The following is a 24,505-nucleotide window of genomic DNA, read 5'->3' as shown; positions in this document are numbered from 1 at the left end:
TTTACAAGGCCTAATTAGCTCTATTCCTTTTGTTTGTATCACAAAAGCAAATAGCCCTTGGAAAGAGAGGGAACAGAGGAGGCAACTCCTTGACTGAGTGTAAGAACATGCTTTAAATAAAGTTTGCCTCTCACCACATGTACTTGAAGTGATGAAAAGGATGAACACAAGAGCCTCAGTGAATGGAAAGATTTCCAGGCCAGGTACAAGCAAGCAGGGGTTCATCCTTGCTGCCCTGGGGAGGCATCAATACAGGTTAGAAGAGACCATCCTCAGATGGATCCACTCTTTAACTGACCTGCAAAACTTCACACCTGGCCAATCATGTTCCTTATCATAGGTGGAAGAAGCATAATAGCCTGCAGAGGGGCTTTAAAAAAAGACAGAGCCTCCCAGGGCACATCTCTTCATGACCCCGTTAACTCAATTGTCAAGGAATTCCACAGTAAAAATCTTCAGAAGTCACATCCAGATCATCTTGTGCAGAAGCTGCAGCCTGTACATAGCCTTCCCCAGATAAAGCTAGAGAGCAAAGCACTGCTGCAACAGAGCAGCCCTCCGAGGAGGGCTGCAGCTCCACACCCCATCCCTTCCCCATTCCTGCAGCTCCCTCTCCCCTCCGAGGGATCCATCTGCCTTCTCCCTGCCCCTTCCTGCTCCACCCAGGGTGCAGCCTGCCTTGCTGAGGAGCAGACCTTCTGGTTCCTGGGCTGCAATCATAGCAGATTACTGGGTGAGTTTGTGCCAGAGGCCACAACTGCCTGACTCACTGAAGAAGATCTGTCCCCACCTACATCTGCTGTAGATACACAGCTAAACAAGCTCCGTCCTGGCAGGCAGGCTCCCAAAAACCCAAGTGCCACTCCTGTCTTCCATGTACGCTGTCCAAGTTCCACTCAAAACATGAAAATGAAGCAACACAGTCTGATTTTCCTTAAAAAAAGTCCATTTATTGAAATTGTTTAAACACTTTATACAAGTTCCCAATACAAGCATCTGCTCCCTGGCTCAGGGTTAACGCAAATACACAAGCACAGACCTCAGCAGCTCTCTGATGTGACCTGAGCTGCCACCCCTTAAGACAAGGTCTCAAGAGGCAGCTCCTGTGCACGGGCAATCAATCCCCCATGGAGAAGTGGAAGCCTCGTGACCCAGCTCAAGTACAGGCCGACATCAGACCAAGCCCGAAGCAAATGCTTGGTTGGTTTAGTAACTTTGATTTACGTTGCAGAGCGTCAGGTCAAACAGAAGTACAAGGCTTATACGAACCACTAATGCTGTGGTTGTACATGCTCAACCCTAGAAGCTCTCCCAGTCTACATAGGAAATCAAGAAGCCTGATGCCTCTGAACACGTACACCATTGTAAAGCCTGGTCAGAAGCAACCAGCTTCCTTCCTTAGAAAAATCAAGGCTGAGCTTTGGAGAGCTGGTACTATACTTCTAGGAATAAAAGACTTAATTCCAGCCAGCCTCACTTGTGTTGGTCAGACACTGGTGACAGACTGGGTGTTTCAGAGGAAGGGGTGGGAACCTTTGAGCTGCATTTTTCATATGTGACTTCATATGCAATGATGGCTTTATCTTTAAAATGATGGGTTTCTTCCTCTTTGGTGAGCTTGGATTAAAAGAAAATGCTATAACCTTTGGGTCAGTTTCCTTGGAATTTGCCTTCATATCACTGAAAGTGTTTGCAGGGGTAAAGACAGGGTCAAATGGCAGCACATGAGGTATCTGTGGGGAAACATCAAGGAGTGGCAGTGCATTCTGTTTGGTTTAACATTTTTAGCTGTGTAAGGCAAACAGATCAGTAACTTGTAACTAAGCCCAAATGGGAACGACTGAAGGGAATAGGAGAGAGCTTGCTAAAAGGCAACCTGTAACAGACAAGGGCATACAGCCTCAAGCTCAGTTAGGTACTAGGGTGAGAACATCAGAAACAGTCACTGGCAACGCTCAGTGTCAAAGGAACAGCAGCAACAGCCCCACAGAGACACCAGCGAGAGCAGAGGGAAATATTTCTCTGCCTCTTCCCTGGCACCAGGGAAGCCTGCAGCTGCTTTGGGCATTTGCTAACTGCTGCAGTTGCAGTGTTGCTGCCGCTGGCCCAGACACAATCAACTTACCAGATCTTGTCAAAAGAGTGATGACATACAGTTAAGCCAAGCTGCCTTACGCACTACATCTCTTGGCCAACAGCACATGCATGGACAATTACAGGTTTTAGTTTAACTCACAGCAGTTTAATTCTCTGACCATTTGTCATGCCAATCTGCACAGAAAGGAAGGTGCTGAATATGATGCCAATAAAAAAGTACAAAAACATTTTAGATCTCTTCAAACATTCCCACATGTAAAGTCATTTCCCCAGATTATGTTTCCCCTCAAGCTATTGGTTTTCTCTTTGTATATATGCTCCTTTAATCTCTACACACACCACACTGGGCTCTAACTTAATGGGGTATGGGACTGAATTGTTACCATCTATTTTTAAAAAAAACTAAAAAAGCACCAACATCCATCTAAAAACAGTATCATTTTCCCTTTTAGTCCCAAATACTAAACTCAACCCAAGCTTGGAGGCTTCATCTTTCCAGTGGCAATACCTACAAACCTAGGCTTAGCCTTCCTCCACAGGCTGGGAGAGAAAGGAAAAGTTATGTCCAGTAGCAAAGATGATTACAAAAATATACACATTCCTGGGAGAAGAGGAAGGCAGAACCTAGAGTCTGAACTCTGCTCAGGACAGTGGCATTGTAGTGTCCTCTCTGAAACGCTTTCACTACTAGTGCTGGTGGGTCCTCTTCCTCATTCCATTATACGTAATCCTTCCCTGTGGAGGGGGCATTTTTGGGGTAGCCTCGGGTGGGTGGATAGGAAGTTTCTCTCCGTGGGCAGGAGCAGCAGAGAAAGGCTCCCCCCAGCATGGCCAGTGAAGCAGCTGCCCAGCCAATGAAGAGTGCTGATCCAAACTCAAATCTGTGGAGAAACAAGGAAAAGTGGTATAAGTAATGCCTCCAGGTTACAGGCATGTCCACACAAAGCAGAAGGGAGCAGAAATTTATACAGAGTGGCTTCCTGCAAGGCTGCAGTTTGAAGCCACCTGAGACTCTGCTGACCCTCAGGCCCAGAGCTTTGCCCATGCCACCCAACCAAACCAAGCTCTGCAGACTAGGCCTTAAGCATTTAGTGGAGAGGAAAAACTCCAGCAGTTATATCTGTGGCAGTGATGCTGCTTTAAGTGTTGGCTTTAAACGTCACAGGTGATGAGATCTGCTCCTAATGCTTCTTCTGCACAGTAGGAAGCCAAGCCAAGTAGCTCAGGAAGTCCCCTTCTGTGTTTGGAGCCACTGCTACTGGAAACTAAGCCCGGTCAACATTTGTCATGCAGTACAGTAGCGTTAAATCAAATGGGTCTGTACCTGGTGTTAACAGGCGTGAAAGGGTCATAAAAGGCCCGAGCCACTCTGTTGCCATACCACGATGTGGCCACCAATGCTGACAAGCCTGCACATGAAGGGAACACAATGCCATGCCTTATTATTAGGAATAGAGTAAATCAACAAAATCACTACAAAAAATAAGCACATAGCAGAACCGACATCTGGAATGACACTGATATGCTGCTACTTTGGGGAGATGCAAGCCTTCCCCTGCACTCTCTCATCCTATGCAGCACGAATCATTTAGGTACTGACAAATTTTAATATTAACAGATTTGTAAGTTACCAACCTGCAATTATGAAGATGACCCCACCAAAGACAGCCATCCGCATCTTCTTCACCTGGTCATCTTCCATGCACTTCATGCATTTCATGCCAGTCACGGCAACAAATACACCAACAAGGCCCAGGAGTATCGCAGCCACCATCAAAGCCCGCGTGGCCTGCAGACTGCCTAGAAGACAAGACATTAGGACTTGATTTACCACAAAGAAAACTCAAGGTATAGATAGGAAATTCAAATTCCTGGGCTCAGCAATCACATCTCAGAACACTGCTGTGTTGTACAGGATACAACCAGGAGATTCCTTTCTACCTTTAAGCTCCAGGGCTGTCATGCATGAGGATCAGAGGACTTTCAACCTCTTCTAAAAATGCATGGCAAACAAGGGCATGCAGCTCTTTGCAGGAAATGACCTGGGAATTGCCTTCAGACATCTTTTGTTCCCTGATCATTTGAATCCCAATTGGAAGGACATATCTGTTTATCAAAAGGAGCATTCAGATTTCGGTTCCACCTTGACAAAGCATTTAAACATGTTTTAATATGAATAGTACCATACATATGAATAGTCCCACAGCAGGCAAAGACCCTTTATTGCTCAACACTTCCAAAACCTGTCTTTTATACAAATACCTCAGTGCTGATTTAGATATTTTCATTTAGAGTCTTCTGTATGAGCCCCAGAGGGTTTTAAAAAGTCACAACTGCAAAAGAAACAGGCTTTTCCCAGGCAAATTAAAAACTTTTTGCCTGAAATATTTAACTTAAACACAGATAAACAAATGTTTTAAGAGCCTCTTGTGGTTTTTAAAGAATTGGATCAAGGGATGATGCCTTCCCACAGGCAAGGGTTGTCTTAACCTGGGTTCTCAGCAGACAGACTCAGTATACATCCTTATCCAGGATTTGGCTTTTTATTGACTCACCACTAACCCTATGTACAATAGCTACAGAATTCAGATTTTTCTCGATAACAAAGCAGAAAAAACAATGACGGAAATTAAGCCATTACTGATAAAAACTTTCAAGTGACAAAACACTGTCAGGAAGAGTAAATAGCAGTGAAATGAGCCTGAGCTTTATTGCCTGGCAAATCAGGCTTGTTTGAACAGCATGCATTCTAATATGCAGTCCTATAAAGACGTGTGAACAAACAGGGCTGGATAATCACAGGAACAAGCTCCCAGGAGCATGCTGTGACTAAGGCAGAAGTGTCCCCTGACACAGAAGATTATCTAGCAGTAAATGCGACACGCATAGCCTTAGCAAAGTATCGCCAGAATCTACTCCCGTCTGGAGCCCAAATTCTGTAGACCTGTGTGCACTTGGACCTTGGACAACAGCAGCTGCTACTTGACTATGCTTTGCAGGAAAATTCTTCTGAAGCACAACATGCTACTGGCCTCTAGTTCCGCTTTAAACTAAATCTGCCTCTACGCACAACAACTGTATTGTTCTAGTAGTTCATTAAAAAACTGAAAAACAATACAGTAAAAAGACAGTATTTAGAGCAATTAGGAAGTGACACTTTCTTAAGAAGAGTCTTGGCTTTCTTAGGAAATATCCCACAATCAGCTCAACCAGTTGACATCTCACTTCCTTCAAAGGGGAAGGGTGATACACCTCTGCACCACCCAGCTGTTAATCAAAACCCATCTGCTGCTTCGATTGCAGAAACCCATTTACAAAGCCATTTATCACAAGTCACAGCAGCAGTATCCAAACACATTCGTGGAAAGATTGCTCCCCAGTGTCAGGGATTGCACACTAAAAGTAACTTCTAGCTTACAGAATTTATGCCAGTTATTCAGAAGTACTTCTGCTGATGGGTCACCACCTACTGCCATACATTTAAGGCTAAACTGTATGTTACAGCAGCAGCTCTGGAGAGGCTGATGGCTGAAGACATCAGCTCATCCTTTGCATGGGAAAGTACACATCCTGCAGAGGTATGAAATCGTTTCAAGTCTGCAGTAAACCAAGCTTAGTCTTGCTGCAGAAATTACTCTTTCAAAACTTCTACGGAGTTTTCATGAAGCTAAAAAGCTACAGAACGTTATCTTAAAAGCAACCACAAAATTAACTGTAAGAGGGGAGAGATCTCTCACCTTCAAACATGGGACAGGACAAAGAGGTTTAAGCATGGGTTCATAGGAAGATGTTTGAGAAGTTTGAGAGTCCTACCTATGAAATCAGCTCAAACATTAAGTGTACAAGTATTAACTGGATGCATGCCATGACAGCTCTGCAGGAGCAGTTGAACAACAACAAAAATCAGCATCTTCTTCAAGGTAAGAAAACAGATTGTGAGCTTTTCCCAGGGCCACCCTCTCCCAGCATGGGACCCTGTAGGGACATCCTTGGTGCTCCTCACCCCCAGTACACAAACCCTTCCCTTACCCATGGAAGAGAATAGAGGCATTTAGAAAACTTGCAGCATCAGCAGAACAGACTGTTCCACTGTCTCAGGAAGTTTTAAATGTGACACCACTATTAGCCAACCGCCCTCCTCTTCCCCCAGACTGGCTGCCCTGTGCTCTGGGAGGCAGCACATTTGTCTGTGGTTAATGATAAAACAACCGATTAGTTATTATTTACTCATTAACAACTGCATTAATGGAAGCTGCACATCCAGAGGATGAGGGAACTAGTTTAGTATTACAGCACTGTGTGAGCAACAGAGCAAAAGTCCCCAGATCACACAAACATGCAGAATTGTCTTAAGCTGCTAAACTGGACACAATAACAACAGCAGGCAGAAGTACTCTACAGCAACTTAAATTTATAACTATATTCTGTTAGAGAAAAACAGAATTTCCCCTGCATTCCTGGCTGTAGCAGCTGCCCGAGGAGCGGGACCTGGTGCTGCCGTGCAGAGCCTCCCACACCAGACCAAGGCTGGTGCAAAGCCCAGGCTCAGAAGCCCTTGGGACAGAGCAGTCCTGCACCACGCCGCACAAACTGGCTGGACATCTACCAACAGATGTCAACAGTGTTTTGTCAATATTACCCACTATTTACTTAGAAGCCAAGCCTTTTTATTGCTAGTTAGTAACTGAGACCCGGCCTGAAAATGCCTGTAGCAAGAAAGCAGTTAGGTAAAGAGTCTTGAAACTACTGAGAAAGGTTAATAGCAAACACGAATCCTGCAGGCCATTATAAAATACCATACAAGTCCTTGTAGGTGACATAGTAGCTCTCACTTGTTCCACGCTGTGAAACTAACGTTTTATTTTTATAATTTGCTAACAAACCTGCTCTGACTTTGGGGATTTGGACACAAACTACATGATGCAGTTTTATCTGAAGCCTAAATAATGTTCCCACTATCGTTACCAGACACAGAAGCAACTGGTTAGTTACAAAAGAGAACTTTATCACCACAAGTTCGGGTTATTTTTGTCATCACATTTCCTTATTTATTCTATCAACTACATAATAGAAAAAAAAAACTACTGGCAGAGTGCCACAGGATTTTTGTAATGCCTATTTGTAATGCAAAATCACTGTGATGGCTCTGTGTGGAGATTGTTTTCTGATAAGAATGCTCATTGACTGTCTCATTTGCATATTTTATATGGACTTTTCCTTCCCTTCCTATGGGCCTCCATGCAAAGTGATGACAGAAGACAGGTGAAGCATGGATGCTGTACAGCTCCCGCTAACATGTGCGTGGCAAGTTGCCCCAGAGTTACAGGCATCCCTGTAGCATAAGGAGCACGTTATACCGCGCTGAGCTGCCCCCATTTCGGCTGGCTCCACCTTGAAGAAAAGTCAGCAGCCTTCAAAGCCTTCCCATTGGGGTTTCATCAGAAAAGCCTGATCTCATCGCAGGAGCCAATTTGAGATCCTGCTGCTCTGCCGTAACAGCATATAAGCATAACTTCTGGGAGGCAGGCAAGGGACTGAAAATCTGAGCAAGTAGTAAGAGCTTCAGGGGCAACCAGCAAGACTGTCACACTGCGACCAGTCTTGGCTGGACCTAGAAGCCTGCTAATGGCTTGGAGGCTTTCAAAAGCCCCTAACCAGCCCCTGCAGAGACCCATCACACCCATCACCATCAGATATCCCAGCCTGGACTCCTCCAAAGAACCTCCCCACAAGTCTAGAAGACCACACAAGAGAATTTAGGCAGGATGGAGACTCAAGCAGGGCATGGGAAGGCTGGGGAGCCCCCACTGCACATCCAGATCAACAAAAACACGTTCAGCAAGCAATAGTGGCCTTGTACTCTGCCTGCCCCAAAGCAAGCACGGTTCAGTGCCCTCCTGCAGTCACTCAAACAGCAGAGAAAGCTTATGAGTAAGGGAACACAGCACCACCATTTCCAGATTAGTGGTCAGAGGAGACCTGGGCAGTCTGTTTTTCTACAAAACCTGCAAATTTCCTTGCTGAGAGATTTAGTGAGGGACTAACAGTAACCACAAAAGCTGCTTAGCAGAAGCTGCTTGTAGAGCAATAAAGCCAGTGTATTGCAACAGACTCCTGTCCCCTCTACAGAGAGAACACTGCACGGAACAGGAACAGCCTCGGTGGCATTCCAAGTAACCCTCTACCTTGTCAAAGCACAGCACAAATGAGACTGCTTTATCACTCAATCACAATTTTTCATGAGGCAGGAACAGGGATTGAGAAACACTGAAGCAAATTAACCCTTAACCCACATGAAAGCGCACACACTATCAGGTTCTACCTGCTTACTCCAGATGAAGAGGGGTGACAAGTGATTAGGACACATTTGTCCCTCCTGCTAACTGAAAGGCCAACCTCCCAGCTCCCCCACCATCACCAACAGCAACCTGAGGATGAACCTTCCTTCCTCCCCCTCACTCCCCCCATCCTTTCGCCAACTCCTGGAACACACTCAGCCAGGGTGGTAAAGATGTAGGAGGGAAGATTTCATATTTCCATGATGTTGTTTGACCCAGAGGGCATCCAAACCCTTGTTTATTTTCCGAGCTAGGGCACAAACGCTCATTGTGGATGTACTAGGTTTGGTGATGAAGTAGTAGATGAGTCTCAGCTTGTCTCAAGCACAGAACGTCTCCAACCAACACCATCAACCAGGGCGATGAGTATCTGCAGCTGAAACAGCCTAAACAGGACCCTGAACACCCCCTGCTTTGAACATAAGTGGTCAGACAGTGCTGAGAACTTCCAAAGACAGACACCAGGAGCCCCTGTCCCTCCTGGCTGGTCCCATTCCTGAGCCCCTGGAGGAACACAAAGCTGAGCTAGCTCCATGGACGATGCTGGAGGGCTACAAGAACAATGCTGAGGCTGGGCAACAAAGCCTGGTTGCAAGGGTGGCTTTTGTGCCTCTATGCCTGCATGTGGCCACGCTTTTTTCCCCCCAAGCCAGCAAAACACAGCTTGAATAGGAGCACGTCCCGGCCTGACATAAGCCCTCAGCTGAATGCAGCTGTGGGAGAAGAGCCAGCATGGGTGCACTCCAGCAGCGTGGCCACACAGGGAGCCAAAAGGCCCCTCAGGTGGCTAAAGGTGCCTCTCAACCTTGTGCCAACCCCATCTCAGACATGCAGCATCAGCCCAAGCCAACATGGATGTATCTAGCGAAGTGGCAATAGCTAACAAATATCCAAGAGCTCACTGGCAATTTTTATTTATTTTTTTTTTTTTTTTACTGTTCCCATGACCATGAATTACTGCAGGTGAGGAGACTCAGCCTTTTTTTAATGGGGAAAAAAAATCGTTGCAGGATCTGTGTGCGCCTCTCCCATCAGTGCACAAGGCTCTGACACCTGGCTTGGGGCACTTAGGGCATGTGAAGCCCTGGCAGAAAGGCACAGCCAGCGAGAAGTTTCCCTGCCCTTGTTAGCTGTACCACCACAACCTAAACCAAAGCAGTAAGGGAGCTCTTACTGCACGCCTGTCCCAGGGCACAGCTGCTGAATTGGGTAAAAGCTGGGGGGTGTCACACCTCCAGCCGAAACAGCATTACTGTCACTGCCCAATCCTTTGTGGCTGCACAAAGACCTTGAGGGGAGGACAGGCAGGGAAAACAGAGAAGGTGGACGTCAGGAGACACGAGTGCCTTGAAGTGGAAAGGGCACAGCCTGCCAAAGCAGGGGTTCCAAAAGCAAAAGGAGTATTTTAAAACTTTTGATGACTTTCCCAAGCAAGCAAGCATCCCCTGCTACTTCCATATTTATTATACTTCTGGGAATGTTCAGCCCCCCCCCCCCCCCGTAGGGCCAGGGCCTCTGTAAGGGGATAAAAGGCCATTAACAGCTCAAGCTCAGTACCCAGCACCTCACACCTCCCCTGTAGCCTTGGAGGAGCCTTCATTGTCCGCAGAACAAAGGTGAAGGGAGCAGCTGCCATTCAGCACTCAGCCCTCAATGGGGCAGGTCTGGAGGTCCTCGGGCAGGTTTTCGGGAGTCAGGCAAGGCTTGGGTCTGGTTCTACAGGCAGGTTTCATTTACAGCACAATGGGCTGCAGCCACAGCCCCCCAGGCGAGTTTACCTTTCGCAACTGATCCAGGGGGTGGCTGGAGATTCCTCAGCCCTGCTGGCATCTTGGCCCCCCACCCCCAGAGCGAGATAAAAGGCTGGAAGCTGAGCTTACACATAATTACCACTCCACCACCCCAGAGCCTGTGCTCAGCCCAGCCCTGATTATCCACAGCCCCGCACCCTGTCGATGTGAAATGGGTGCACCGTGCTCCCGAGGGAGTAATCTGCACCTCCACCTGCTGCTGCAGGGCCCACGGGGGTTGAACGGGAGGGACCGATGTGGGATAGCAGTGCAGGTGGGGCCAGGGCGGCCAGCTCCGCTCTGCCACTGGGCAAGGGCTGGTGGCAATCGGCCTTGGGGACACTCCCAATGGTCCCTCTGCGGCGTATGCGAAACTGCGTGCTCGTTCCTCTGGGAAAGAAGGTGACCAAGCTGATAATTACTATTTTATTAATTAGGGAGGGAGAAGGCTGATGTTCCAGGACACACTGACCTCACTGGTGTGTCCTTACTGGACGGGGAATGAAGGGAGGGAGATTGGGAAAGGACTTAAGGTCTGAGCAAGTGCTGTAGCGCTGCAAGCCCTAGAGCCAGCCGAGATGGGGGCAGCTCAGTGCAGACCCCCAAGTGCTGCCCCAACAGCAGGCTGCTGGCCCTGCTTCGGCGCCTCCGGATGGGAGCAGAGCCCCTGCGATCACCTGGATGGGCCAACCTGCCTAAAATCTGCCGGGCTGGAACCCAGCTCACCTGCCAGCTCTTTGCTTAAAGCAAATAATAATAATAAAAAAGTCATAGGAGAAAAAGTGGCTTTCCCAGAGAACAAAATTATCCCGTACAAGAGTGCAGCAAAACTTAACAGTCAAACGCAAAAAATAAATAAATTAAAAAAAATAAAAAAAGGATCCGTGCTGAATAGACAACTTCATCGCCGTTTTCTCGAGCTTTGCTCGCTGCTGAGCCATACCTGAACAAAGACAGCCCCTGCCGGAGTGCCTTCCTAAAGCTCTTGCAACCACGGCGCTTCCCCAGACACGCGTGGAGGACCCGATACCCCCCCCAAACACTTTCCCGAAGTTTTTTTGGGGGGCTGCGGGACGGTCCCGGCTCCTCCCCCCCAGGTGCTGCCTACCCCCGGTGCCGGGCGCTGCGGAGCCCCGACGGGGAGGGCAGCGTGGATGGAAGGGTCTCCCGGCGGGCTGAGACACCCCCAGCCCCCACCGCCACCCCCCCCCCCCCCCAAGGGACAGGTGGGGATGGGGGGGGGGGGGGCTTCAACAGGGCAGAGACACCTTGAGACCAGTCCCCGGCCGAGCACCGGCGGCAATAGGAGCCGGAGGGGCGAACCCGACGGCACCCCATGGGGCGGGCAGAGGGTGGGGGGACCCAACGGGACGGGCACCCCCGGTCCCACCGCTTCAACCCGAGCCCCGACAAAACCGGCCAGGGCTTAAGGTGGGAGGAACGACCCGATGGGACCGGCACCCTCATCCCCTACCGGAGGGTCATCGGGATACAGGGGGTGACCCCGACGGGACGGGCACCCCGCAGCTCCTAAACGCCAAAACCCCGACGGGCCGCGGCCGAGCAGCCCCCGTACCCCCGCCTCGACTTACTCTCCAGCTTGAGCAGCGAGTCGTACACCTTGCACTGGATCTGCCCCGTGCTCTGCATGGCGCACGACATCCACAGCCCCTCGTAGAGCGCCTGGGCCGTCACGATGTTGTCCCCCGCGTAGGATGCCATCTTCCACTGGGGCATGGCGGTGCTGATGATGATGCCGATCCAGCCCAGGAAAGCCAGCACGAAGCCCAGGAGCTGCAGACCCCCGCTGGCCATGTCTACGCGGGGCTGCTCCGCACCTGCGGAGGGTGACAGCGGAGGGGGGGGGGGAACACCCAGGAGAGCGCAGCCGGCTCCGCGCAGCGCACTGGCACCCGCGCAGCGCCCCGCGCAACTTTTAAAGCCGCGCAAAAAGCGCCCCCTGGCGGCCCCGCCCCGGCCCGGCGCGGGACACCTCGGCCACCACCCCCAGGGGTGCGCTGGTTGTGTTCGTGGGTGTCCCCATCGCTTACTGCTGGGGGTCCCCGGGGGGTGAAGCCGCCTCCGGTGCCCTCCACAGTCGGGTGGTTTTGGTGGGGAATGGGGGAGGGGGAGGTGGGCTGTGCCGCTCACCCCACTCGTGTCCCGTCCCCGCGCCACCCCAGTGCTGCCAACGTGATGTAAAGGTGGGGGGAATTTCCCACTGGGCACAGAGCACGTGTGGGAATAGACTCCTGAGGGGGAAGCACTGGAAATTCTCTGATTTTAAAGGGCTTTCCAGGAGGCAACTGACCAAACCCTTGTCATCTGGGTACAAATGCTGCCAAGACCCGCAACCCAAAGTCTGGGATCTGCCATCCTAGTAGGGACCATGTGCTGTGCCTCTTGGCATTACTGGGTCTCTCCTAGCAGAAATTTCACTTTTTGAACGCCTCAGTGAGCCCAGTGACTTAAAAAGGTTTATTGAACAAGGGGATTACAGACCAGGAAGGAGTGTCCTCTTTCTCAAGCATGTATTTGTCTGGCTGCTATAGTTTCCCTTTCTCCTACATGAGTATTTGAATACTGAGAACAGGTGGGATGAGGAAATAGTGTCTCCTGCGGAGAGGAGCACATGGCGGGGCTGGGTGGTGCTGCCTGCCTTTAACCCTGGGCTGGATGGAGGGACCGTTCAGCCTGGACCTGCTGTAATTCGGGGCTGTGAAATAAACAGGTGATAATTACTGATAAAGGTCCTGCTGGAGGTGGGGATGGGGTTGTATTGTTTTGACACCGTGGTTTAGTGCGTTCTGATGACTTAGGAGATTTTGCTGGAGCTGCTTCCTGGGGTTTGCAAACAGACAAACAAACAGGCTCGTGATTACCTGACCAGTACTGCGCAACGATGAGGGGGGGGGTCAAAGGGGAGAAAAGCTACTGCAATCTGACCGCACCGGGCACGGACAAAGCCAGGCTGGCTTGCTCTCAAAGCACTTGCAGCTGCCGGTCCCCGGCTTCCGCGCAGCAGCAGCACTGCTGTGATGAAATCGAGCCTCGTTACTCGGTAGCAAACTTTTCCAGTCCTGTCGTTTTTCACTCGCAAAGGAATTAGGCAGCTATGATTCTGTAGCTGAAGGAATGGTGTTTTTCTGGGTCTCTGTGGGCCCCGGTTTTGTAGGTTTGGGAGCGAAGAAGAGGGAAACAGCAAAGTTTTCCTTGGCAAAGAAGAGAGAACAAAGTAGCTGCATCACTCTGCACGTTCATCAAAACCCTGCTACAGGGAGCAGAAAACCCAGGGAGGTGCTGGCTCCTGGAGCTGCTCCCTGGGAGAAGCAGCCCCTTGCCTGATGAAGAGGCACGGCAGAAACCCACGCTAACCCGAGGAGAGCAGGGTTAGAAGTGTCTGGATTTGATCATTGATGTCTGGGTAGTCATATCAGCCTGATAACGTCTGTCTGCAAAGGACTGTGTACTGTTCCTAGGTGCTTCACAGCCCTGAACTGACTCACCCCATTCCTGACTATCCTGCCACCTCCCTGCTGACTCCTGCAGCTGAGGGCAGCTCTGGACATGGGGACAAGTTCGAGATGCTTCTAGCAGGTTAAGAACCTTTGGCTACAGGCTCCAGGCAGCTGGTAGGAAGTTTTGTGGGGGAAGGACTTGGAGTTTCTACTGGAGCTTATAGGAACACAAGAGGAGGATTCCTGGGTGCCAACAATCAGGCTGCACTTGCACCAGGATGGACATCAAGTGTGGGCCTGAGGAGATGCATGTAGTGTGCATAAAGGCATGGGCTTTGTCAGGTAGCACTCTGACCGTGCTGCTGACTCCTTGAAGGACTGCAATCTGTACTTGGGAAAAGCTGGGCTCCGTGTGTGTCCTGATGGCACTTTTGGGCCAGTTTGTGCCAAACGTGTCTGTAGCACGAGTCTGACTGCTTGGACGTACAGTAGGACACCATGAGTCCTCAGTTTTTTCCCCTTCCAGAAGGCTGTGTAGCTTCAATTGAAGACAGCCTTACTCTGCAAGGGGGGCTGTGGGGTTAGAGCCTGCGGCTGCCTGGATGTGCGTGTCTGAGGGGTTGTGTGAGGTCCCATTGCACCTCCTTCCCCAACAGGTATTGCACTGAGCAGTGCTACTGGGTGAATGCATGACAGAGTTGGGTTAAAAAAAGGTGATGTAAGGCCATACTGGGGTATAGCCATGTGCTCTTGGCCTCCTGATTTACATTTTGCTCTCCAGGGTCAATCTGAAGTTGATACTTCTTAGTCATATTTCATAAAAGATTTCAAAACCCAGCAACTCTTTCTGTGGACATCACAAGGAATTTACAGATCAAGATAAAGCACTGAAACTGTGCTTTCCCCCTTCATCACTCATCAGTGTTCTCAGCACTGTGGAATTTGCTGAGAATTTTACAGCATTGCTAAAACCATCAGGTCTTCTCTTCTGGCCTTCCTTCTTTTATTTAAGACATTAAATATCTTCTTTCTTTCTTTTCTTCAAATGATTTTCTGCAGTGGTTCAATGGGCAAAATATACATCCTCTTTACTTAATAGTCACTGTCTTTCCTCCTCTGCCTAGGATTATTTTTTTTCACTGAAAGTCCCTAAGAGTTTTCACATGCTAGCACCAGTTTTTTCTACCTGGCTTCTAAGGAAATACCATGCCTTCACATCCTTAATCTCAACTGAAATACCTGGTTTTATCCAAGATGTTGCAATATCCTCTGTATTCTCTAGGCAAGAGGTACTCCAGCACTGACAGTCTTTAGTGACTGATCTGTTCTTAGATAAACAGGTGAGTCTTCATTCTTCATTCTTTACAAAAGCAGCATCAAGTGAGAAGATGCTAAAGTACATGTATATGGATAGTTACCGAGATCCAACTGCAAAGTTTTAGTCTGCAAGTAGACAGACTGCTCTAATTGTTCATAGAGATTTTCCTCCTGCTACATACATGCTGTGTTGTTCTGTGCTGAGCAAATGCTTAACGCCGTGGTCATGTTTTGTTCCCTTGGGTGGTATCAGACAGAGGAGCAGCCTCACATTCATGCTCAGCAGAGATTTGTGCTCTGTGGGTAGTTAATGATACCCATTTCCTCTTCTGGCAAAAACAAGCTTTAACGCTTGCCAGGACTTGCAGGTGAGAAGCCTGGTTTCCTTTTCTGCGAGATATTTCTCGGGGAAGGACTTGCAGGTGTGCAGAGCAGGCACAGTTGCATGGACCAGGTTTCAGAGCAAAGACATGAACTCCACATCTGGATCAGAAAGTGGGAATGACCAAACATCAGCCAGCCTGCTGTGTCTGGTGACAGCCAGTGGCAGGGCCAGGGAACAGCACAAGCACATAGTGACCCTTCTCCAATATGTGCTGCAGCCCACCTTGATCCACATCTGAAAGCATCCTGAGCCATTGCTGGTACTTTTAATTTTAGCTGTGCTCACTGGAATTTTTTCTCTATAAATTTGGCTGTTTAATTTTTGAAATTGCTGGCCTCTACAGCATACTGCAGCAAGGGGTTTCACAGATTAACTCCGTGTTTCACAGGAAAGTACAACACTTCGTTTATTTTTAATCCTAACTTGCTGTTTCATTTGTTGTCCCCGAGTTTCTCAGGAAAAAGGACAGACTGGTGGGACCACATGCATTTAGCTTGGGTTCACATTGCCTAGAAAAACCTCCGGCATACTTTGCTGTATGTCTGCAGGATGCTTTTTCTTCTCTCTCTCCCCACCACTCCCCCATCCACCCATCCATCCAAGAGGAACAACCCTGCTGAACCCTAGCTCCAAGCACCGTTTTGCAGCCAGCACTGCTGTGTTGTCTTTCCCCAGATGTCAGGAGGATCAGAGGCTGCTGCAAACCTTCCCTGGGATTAGTCAGGGATTGTGTGAGAATGCGTCCAACCCAGTCTGCAGTGAGGGGCAGACGTCCTGTTTGACCATGGGGGCAGCTGGAGCAGCCAAAGATCACAGCTAGCAGGGGTGGAGAGCACAGCAGCACACACACGCACAGAAAAAAAAGCTTAACCCTTCATCAGCTGCTCACTATTGCAGGACCGCAAACTCAGTACAAAGTTTTAAGGAAGGTTATTGGAGAAGACCAGCTCCAAACGACTCACTGCCTAAAAGGCAACAGGATAGCAACCAGCACCAAAATTGGAGCTTTTCCCTGCACACCCAGGTTGAAATTTCCATTTCCAGTAGGAAAGCTCAGATTTCCACTTTGGAATTAAAATATGCAGTTGATGAAGGAAGAGTCAGATGGACTGGCTGTACTTCTTTGACACTGACTACCCAGGGGGAAATTGGATTTGAAATGGGCTGCATGAATTATTCCTTTTCAAATTCTGAGGGTCAGAAACAGCTCAAACCACCCAGTGTTTGGTCAGCAGACACGACCTGGAATTTCTAATCTGCTAGAGATAAACCAAGCTAATAATCAACCCTCTCCCTGCAGTCATTCAAACATTTGTGTTTCCTCACTGGCTATAATAAAGCTGCAGTTTTGGGAGTAGTTTCACTCTGCTCTTCACATGATTGATTTCATCTGGCTCTGGTTAAAATGTGCTTATATGCCACGTACTGAGGTTGCAGGAGGCTGGAGGCTCTTTGATCGCTGGCTTCTCCTCCAAACCACCCTCCGGAGAGGACTCTGGATGGGATCGTGCCTGCTCCCCATCTTCTTGGTTTTCACCTGTTGCCATTGTTTTTCCTCCTCTCCTGAATCAGCAGCCCACAAATGACCACAAGGCCTGAGAATGTTCCTCAGAAAGCCCCAAAACACTGAAATCATTCCCATCTGTAAACAAGTGGTTTTGGCATGTATAAAACTGCATCGTGTCTGTCATTACCCGCAGTGCTCAGCTCGCAGGGCTTGTCTGTGCAAGGCAGCAAGCTGCTGAGACACAAACGTGGTCCTGCACCCGGCCACTCATCTGTTGTTTTCCAAAGTGATACTAGAAGCTCTGATAAAGACTCCATGGCATGAAACCTATCCCATGGAGGCCAAGAGATTTGACCCGTACGGTAGGATTTGTTTTGTTTTGGACTTTTCTATTTTAGGATTGTTCTTTTGCTGGACGTTCTGTACCAGAGGCCAGAGAGAAAACAAAAGTTGGACGTGGTCAAATTCATGGAAAAAATGAGCTTCACAGTACTAGAGAGGTAAGGGTGGGAAAAGCAGGGAGTTATTAAACTGGCTTCTGTGTGCTGTTAATAGAAGGCAGCTCTATGCCACATCACCAAAAAATGTCTCTCTCAGATTGTGTGGAACCCTAATCATGGTGTCAGATGGTGGGACAAGTGTGGTGGACCATCCAGGGTCTCAACAGGTAAGTGACAGGTGGAAAGTTTGCCTTGTTGGAAGGATCAACCAATAAAAATGTGTCTGTTTTCTGCCTCAGTGGGAAAAAGTGTGCCAAAAGGTGCAAGTGGAGCACAGCAGCTTCTGGTGTTGCAGTTCTGGAGCAAGGGAGGGGAGTAACCTGCGTGAGTGAGACCCAGAGAGGGAGAGAGAGGCAGATCCATGCATTGCAAGTGTCATACTCAGGGCATGAGTGCCTGAGATGTGCACCAAGGTCCAAACAAAATAAAATTCATCCCTGGTACCTTCATATCCACAGAAGAGTTTTCTAAGAGCAGTTCAGAAAACATCTCTGAGGTCCTTCTGGGAATGGGCTCTGTAAAGATCTAACCCTTGTCATCCAGCCATCCTCCTTGCTCTCACCATGTTCGTGATGTCTGCAGGGTCCCAGTTCTGATACACCAGGAACCAGTTACGGCAGAGACACCCTTTCTACCTATATCTCCCCAAGTCTCCACCAGAGGCTCAGTGATACCTGTGCTCATGTATGAGCTTGATGGCTGAGCTATGGAATGAATTTCCTGAAACTGGCACATGAAGAATCTGATCACCTTCATGATCACCACTGAAAAATTTTCCTCGTTGCTCATGTGGCTCTTCCTGAAATCAGATGTAGGAAGGAGGAGGAACTGGAATGGAAGAAAGGTATAAGAAGCAGACAGAAGGAGGCAGAAGAGAAGATGCCTAACTCAGATGCCTAATGAGATCTGAATGCCCCTGCAGGAACGGCTGTTAAGCCAAGGTTGGAGACAAAGTCCTCATCATGAAGCCAGAATTACCGCCATTTATGTTGCTCACCCAGCAGAGTACCTGTGAGTGTGGTTTCGGGGCAACTTTCATGTCAAGGAAAAGCCCAAGCTGTAGTCAGCATTTTAGAGATCGCTCAAAGATTCCCATCCCAATGTATGTCTATGTCTCACCTCTTTGTGCCTGGACCACATCCTCTTTCCACTTCCTCAGCCTTTATGACAAGTCAAATAACTAACGCTAGGAAGATAAAGTAATCCAGGGCCCTTCCTAGAAAGGCTGTGCCATGAACTGCTGCAGAGGTTGTAGATCAGACTGTTCAAGCTGTTCATGTGCAACATAAAGGCTAGGGCATGAGTTTTCAGGTCTCTTTGGATTTCTGAACTCAGCCAATTTCACATATTGCTGGGAATTCCTCTGGGGATCCATCAGACCTAACACATTTGGGATGTGTTTGGATATTGGAATGATTCAAGGTACACAGATTACAGTGCAGTAGAAAATCTTATGAGAGGCTGGGACTGGTGAACAATTGCTCAGCATCCTCACAGTTATGCTCAACCTGCACAACCATCCTCCAACAAGTTGTTGCTTCTGCAAAAAATGAGCAGAACATTAGGATGGGATTTGTAAGCCCCAACATTCAATACGCTTCAGTCCCTCACTGAAATCAGAGCCAGGTATTTCTGAAGCACTCAACAGCTGCCGCTATGGCACAAATGGCTGGATTTTCCAGCAGGGAGCAGGGTCAAACCTGCAGAAATCTTTAAACGTATCCGGTTATTCTAGTGCCCACATGAGAATGAAACACTTGAAAATCCTTCGCTAAGTGTACACACCTGCCTGGGAAGCAGCATGTGCGTGCCCGGGTGTGCAAGGAGGAGGAAAGAAGGAGCGTCTCGCCTGGACTTGGTGACACACCTGTCCTGCTGTCCCTGTTGTTAGGACTGGGAGAGCACATTGGCAACTCGGGGTCATATTTCAGTGCCTCGAGGGAGTTGAAAGCCCCAGCTACCTGGCTGCAGGCCAGAGGCTGTAGGTGTGTTCCTCACAGCTTTGCCTCTCTTTGTTCACGAAATCCCTTCCAAGGCCTGTGCACACCAGAGGTTTGGGGCCTGCGGCCTGTGCGGTTGACGAAGGCCTGAATGAAACATGAGTAGAAGCAAGGCCGAGAAACTCCTCGTGGCTGGCATCCTGCACCAGTTCCTCAGTGAAAACGAGGACCTTGCCTAGGCTGCATGAAAAGGGCCTTGAGAGTGTAGCCTGGGGACTGCTGCTGATGTGAGTTTGAAGCAGCGGGACAGCCCGTGTGACCTGTGGAGGCAGGGGCCCAGCAGGGCTCCCAGGTGTGACACATGAAGTGAGAGGAGCCTGAGTACCTGGGAGAACAGGAGAGGGATGGGAGCAATGCCCAGTGAATGGGCAGGTTGGTCCAGGCCCCTGTTAGGAAAGAAAAGTGAATGCCCTCTTCATTTATTTGGGATGCATGTAGGATGCAAGGAGTGGGCAGTCTGCCTTGGGAGAGCTTAGATGAGAAGCAGCACATCTGCAATCAAGAAGAGAAAGGGAACCAAGCCCTGCCTGGACAGCCAGCTCTGGGGTACAACAGGAACAGAAGAGGAGATAGAGGAAAAGAGCATGCCATGGTCTCCTCTCTGAGTGTATGGAGACATTCCAATGCAGAGGAGAGGCCTGGGTGAGAGAGAGAAGAGGAGAGAAGGCCCCTGCAGACACTCTCTATCTAAATGCCTTGGCCAAGATGAGCTCCAGAGGCTGGAGTCACCACTGCCATCTCCTATCCCAGGGCTGGGAGTGCAGCTCTGCCCCTGTGGCACCCATTCCTCAGGGAATTTCCATCAAGGACTAGCCTGCCCTCCCCGTCCTCCATGCCCTCGCTGCTCCCTCCCAGCCTGCAGAAGGGCTCTGCTCCCGGGAGCTGGCGGAGGGTGCTAGGCCAAGTGTGAGCCACCAGGGGCTCTGCTCAAATTGTCGGCTCGGCAGCACAGGCAGGGGTTTTTCTGCCCTGTCCCCTCCTGTGCAGGGACAGGGCTGGAGACAGGGCACAAGATGCTCTGGCTCTGATCCACAGCACAGGAGCTGCCAGGGTGCACCAAAAACTTGTGGTGATGATTGACAGAGGAAAGGGTGCCTCTGGTGATGGGGGCAGGCGAGTCCCCAGGGTGTCTGCAGGTGGCTCTCCTCCCTCGCCAGAGCCCACTGTGATGGGCAGACCTGGGGTCGCTGCTTCATCTGGTCTGGGCAGTGTTGGATGCGCAGCAGGGATGCTTGGTGTTAAACAAGGGGACAGAAAACAGGTAGCAAAGGACCGGTGCCAGGCAGGTCAGCAGGCACTGACCCACACTCATCCAGTCAGCTCCAAAACCTTTCCCGTGCTCATGGGCTGTGAATCATAGCCACAACCGTTTTCTCCCAAGCCTTAACTCGTTCCCTTCTTGCTTTTCTGTAGCAGATCAAACATCCTGAAGCCAAGCCATCTCTAACTGAGCAGTCCCTTTTATCCCCCCTCAGTGAGTCTCCTGGAGGGTCTTTTATCATTCTCTGATAAGAAGGTCAGCTGAATAGGAGTGGAGGGGGGTACTGTGGCCTGGAGCGGATGCTTCTTGTGCAGTGAGTCACCGGAGGGGCTGGGCTGCAGCAGGGAGCACGGCAGGGCAAGAGGCACGCACACAGCACCCCTCGGTGTCGCGGACGTGAGCCCTGTTCCTGAGAAGCAGCAACCGGAGAACAAGCACAATGCAAACTCCTTCTGTGGAATGACTTCTCTTCCTTGGCTTTTCTCTGAAACTGTGAAAAGAGCATAAATCTGCTCCCTTCTCTCCGTGTCCTTCCAATATGATTGCAATTAGTGGCACGGACCTTGTGCTTCACTTGCATTTTATCACTTTTGCATCAGGGTGCGGGAGAGTTCAGACTCACGCTGGGAAACCTGTGCTCGGAAGAGGATGACGAAGACACAGGGAAGTGGCAGGGCATCAACAACCCCCAGGGTGCCTGGGGACAAGGGCTATTCACGGAACTAGTGACATGCCGAGAGAAGGTGTGGCTGATCCACTGCCCTGCTCCTCTGTCCATACACGCCTGCGCGAACCTGGTATGCAGCGACGGCACTGTGTGTTCTCGGTGGCTGCTTTCAGGAACCCGGAGCTGCTGTCATGCATGTTTTGGCAGATAAGGATCTCACCACTCCCATGCAGAGAGTGCAGCCACCGTGCTTCAGGAGGAGCGGGGCTGTGACTCCTCGCTCTCGATCTAAGTCACTTGCTTAGTCACCGCCTCAGTTTCCCCGCTCTAAAATGGGGTTAGTAATACATCCCTGAGATCATGTGTTTGTCAGCTGTGGATTTACTATACAGCTATAAAAGAAAATGTATCTTACTGAAGCGAGATTACAAGGCGTATCAGAGCCTGAAAAGTCTATATTGAAATGTTTGTTTTATTATTTGTTGCATTGTAGTAACTGAAAATACTGTTTTAAAGGAGTGTATGCAGGCATCATATCTACATATGTATTACTCGTACACACACAAATGCGCACAGTTTTTACTTACCTTTAAGCCCAACTCTAATAGAAAATGCATTTGTTTTTCTACTTTCATTTAATCCTATATATTGCCCGCTTGAAAAGCAGCAGGTTGCTCAGAAATTTTACTGCCCTCCGTGGGGTTACCCAGCTAAATCCAAGCTGGCTCCCAGGGCTCTGTGACCACATGAGCACAGCAGGACAGGTATGTTGCAGCTGACACACACTGCCCAGATATCTCCATCACCTCTGGCTCCCATGCTGTGCCTGTCTGAGAAGACCCTGGCCCTGAGCATGACCATTGCACCACTGACGGTGTGCTTGCTTGCAATTAGATCTGTATTTCATGTATTGATGTGCAGCATCGGAGCATCCCTCTTGCTCAAGGCCCTCTGCTACACTGTGTGTTAGATAATGTGGCAGCAAAGACAGGACACACTTTTTCCTGCTCATGGGACTGCAGCCTCGCTGTGGTGTTGTTGCAAGAATGATTTTGTGGTTGTGCGGCTGAAAACCAGCTATGATCCTCCCAAGCATGGCAGTAGTATCTATCACTCTCTGTAAGTACATCCATAACAGAAATGAGACCATAATGGCTTGCCTTTGACAGGGAGCACAGACCGCCTTGTATTAATGGAGTAATAAAAGCAGTCGACCTGGAATGCACTCATCTCATTGCTAGGAGCATGTAGACCAGGTGATAAGGCTGTTGTTGCCTTAGGGAAGTTGTGCTGCATTGATGCCATGCAGTTTAAAAGCCCTACAAAACCAAGCTCTGATAATTATTAGGACACCCCAATGCTTTTGTTAGTGTCAAAATACTGCAAATGTTAGATTAGCTGACAGAAAAAGATACAGTTTGTGTATATACTGCAGCCTACAGATCCATTTGAAAGCTATACTGAATCATGTCAGCCTGGTTTTAGGCTATACAAAGACATCTTGGGATATTTTGGGTGAGCTGATTTCCAAAGATGAGGGGACATCTGTCATGCTAAGATAGGAACACATTTTATAATGAGAAACTGCTACAGACTTTGCTTCATGAAGATGTGGATTTGTTTTAAATAAAGACGATTATATATTTATCCTGTCGATTTCTATTGTATAAGAATACTGCATTCTTTCTAATAACTCCAGCACTTTCCATGGGACTGTTTAGAGAGATGAGCCTAATGAAGGAGCAGATACTGTGCTGGTCTCTCTGTCAGGTGAAAATCACAGACCATCGTATTGCACGCTCTGGAGCACTCTTACACTAGGGAAAACTGGAGCGTCTTGACCTGCTGTGCCACCAGAGCCAGGATGTTCCTGAGCCCTGAGCAAGATGCAAATGGCTGGTGTGAGGCCACTTCACGTCCTTCGTCCTTCGGTGACTCATGGCCAGGGAAGCACTGGCATCCTGCTCTAGGAAGGGTCATTCACATGCCCTGCCCTACAGGAAGGGGACACAGGGAGAGATGATGGAGCTGGGACAGCAACATGAATCACTGGACATGAGGAAAATAAACAAGATGTTGTCAGAGCTATGGAGAAAGGGAACAAACCACTGGCAGCCCTGTACCTGAACACGCTGCCTACAGCTCTTCGTGGAGTTTGCTCCTTGGGCTGACAGGCACAGACAATTGGTGTGCTAAGCCAGAAGAATTGAGTGTGATGGGCTCATGACAAACACTCTACTCTGGCTGTTAGTTTTATTTCAATTTATTTATTTATTTATTTATTTATTTACTCTGAGTTCAGGACAGAGTGAGAAGGTAGGGAGATACACATGGCCATAATACATTCTTTGGTTAGTCCAAGCTCTGCTACTCTCAAGCTCTGCACTTGTCTTCTCTAAGGATTCAGTTTTGTTTGTGGGAAGGCTCACTCCAATTTTCCAGGTCTTTTCTGAACACACCACACCACCTTTTCTGAGCTACTACTAATAACAGTTAGCCACAGTACCTTACTCTGAAAACTGGTGCAGCCACAGGTTAATTAACATAGAAGAAGGCAGGTACAGGAAGGTTATGCATATTGTCAGTACCTGTCTCATGTCAGTGCAATCTATATACATGTGGCTAATGAAAGTCATTACCCTTTATGAGGCGTGTGGCCAATGCCATGTCCCTGTGGGTCAGAACTGTTGAAAACAATAGCTTGCCCTTGTTATAGAAAGTTATAAAGTGAAGATCATGGTATTTTTTTGCCTTATATAGGCACTTGGAAGCGAGAAAGTTCAGCAGAAATCTTCATACCCACATAACCATGTCAAGAGATGAATCTGGCAGAAGGAAGAAAAGCTCCTCGGTGGTCAGCTTCTGAGAATGGAATTGGAAAACACAGAGCAGGGAAGGCAAAGCAGCACAGAGTCCTACAGACCCTGCCTTTTTGACTTGGGCATTTTGTTCTTTATCCGGTGTTTCCCAGAAGCACATACTGAGGACTTCTGCAGTGTGTCCTCTGAAGCACAGAGTGATCCTGGGGTCGAGGCAAAAAGTTAACTCTGACAGTAAAACTGCCTCGTGAGGTTATGAGAGGAATTCTGCAGGTTATATACTACTGTAACAACAAACTTGTTATTGCTATTATTTTTGGAGGGAACTCTTGTAGAAGGGAAAGCAAGCTTCGAACAGCTCTGTAA

General features: G+C 48.9%; 1 protein-coding gene across 1 annotated transcript; it reads right to left on the bottom strand.

Moving 5' to 3' along the window:
• Window positions 1-928: 928 nt before the first annotated feature.
• On the bottom strand, window positions 929-12,472 carry CLDN1 (claudin 1). Its single transcript, XM_040567032.1, has 4 exons — window positions 11,818-12,472; window positions 3,733-3,897; window positions 3,422-3,506; window positions 929-2,978 (listed from the first exon to the last, which is right to left on the bottom strand). The coding sequence occupies exons 1-4, from the start codon at window positions 12,038-12,040 to the stop codon at window positions 2,816-2,818; spliced, it is 636 nt and encodes a 211-aa protein (XP_040422966.1). The 5' UTR covers window positions 12,041-12,472; the 3' UTR covers window positions 929-2,815.
• Between the last annotated feature and the right edge of the window lie 12,033 nt (window positions 12,473-24,505).

The sequence above is a fragment of the Cygnus olor genome, chromosome 9 (genome assembly GCF_009769625.2).
Source record: "Cygnus olor isolate bCygOlo1 chromosome 9, bCygOlo1.pri.v2, whole genome shotgun sequence".
NCBI classification, from domain to species: domain Eukaryota; kingdom Metazoa; phylum Chordata; class Aves; order Anseriformes; family Anatidae; genus Cygnus; species Cygnus olor.
This window is presented reverse-complemented; position numbering and strand designations above follow the sequence as displayed.

Excerpts from the sequence above, each read along its gene's own strand:
- CLDN1 (XM_040567032.1), bottom strand. The coding sequence starts at position 12,040 with ATGGCCAGCGGGGGTCTGCAGCTCCTGGGCTTCGTGCTGGCTTTCCTG. Across the intron at positions 3,898-11,817 it reads CTCGCTGCTCAAGCTGGAGA|GCAGTCTGCAGGCCACGCGG; the intron begins GTAAGTCGAGGC and ends CTTGTCTTCTAG. Across the intron at positions 3,507-3,732 it reads GGTCATCTTCATAATTGCAG|GCTTGTCAGCATTGGTGGCC; the intron begins GTTGGTAACTTA and ends CTTCATGTGCAG.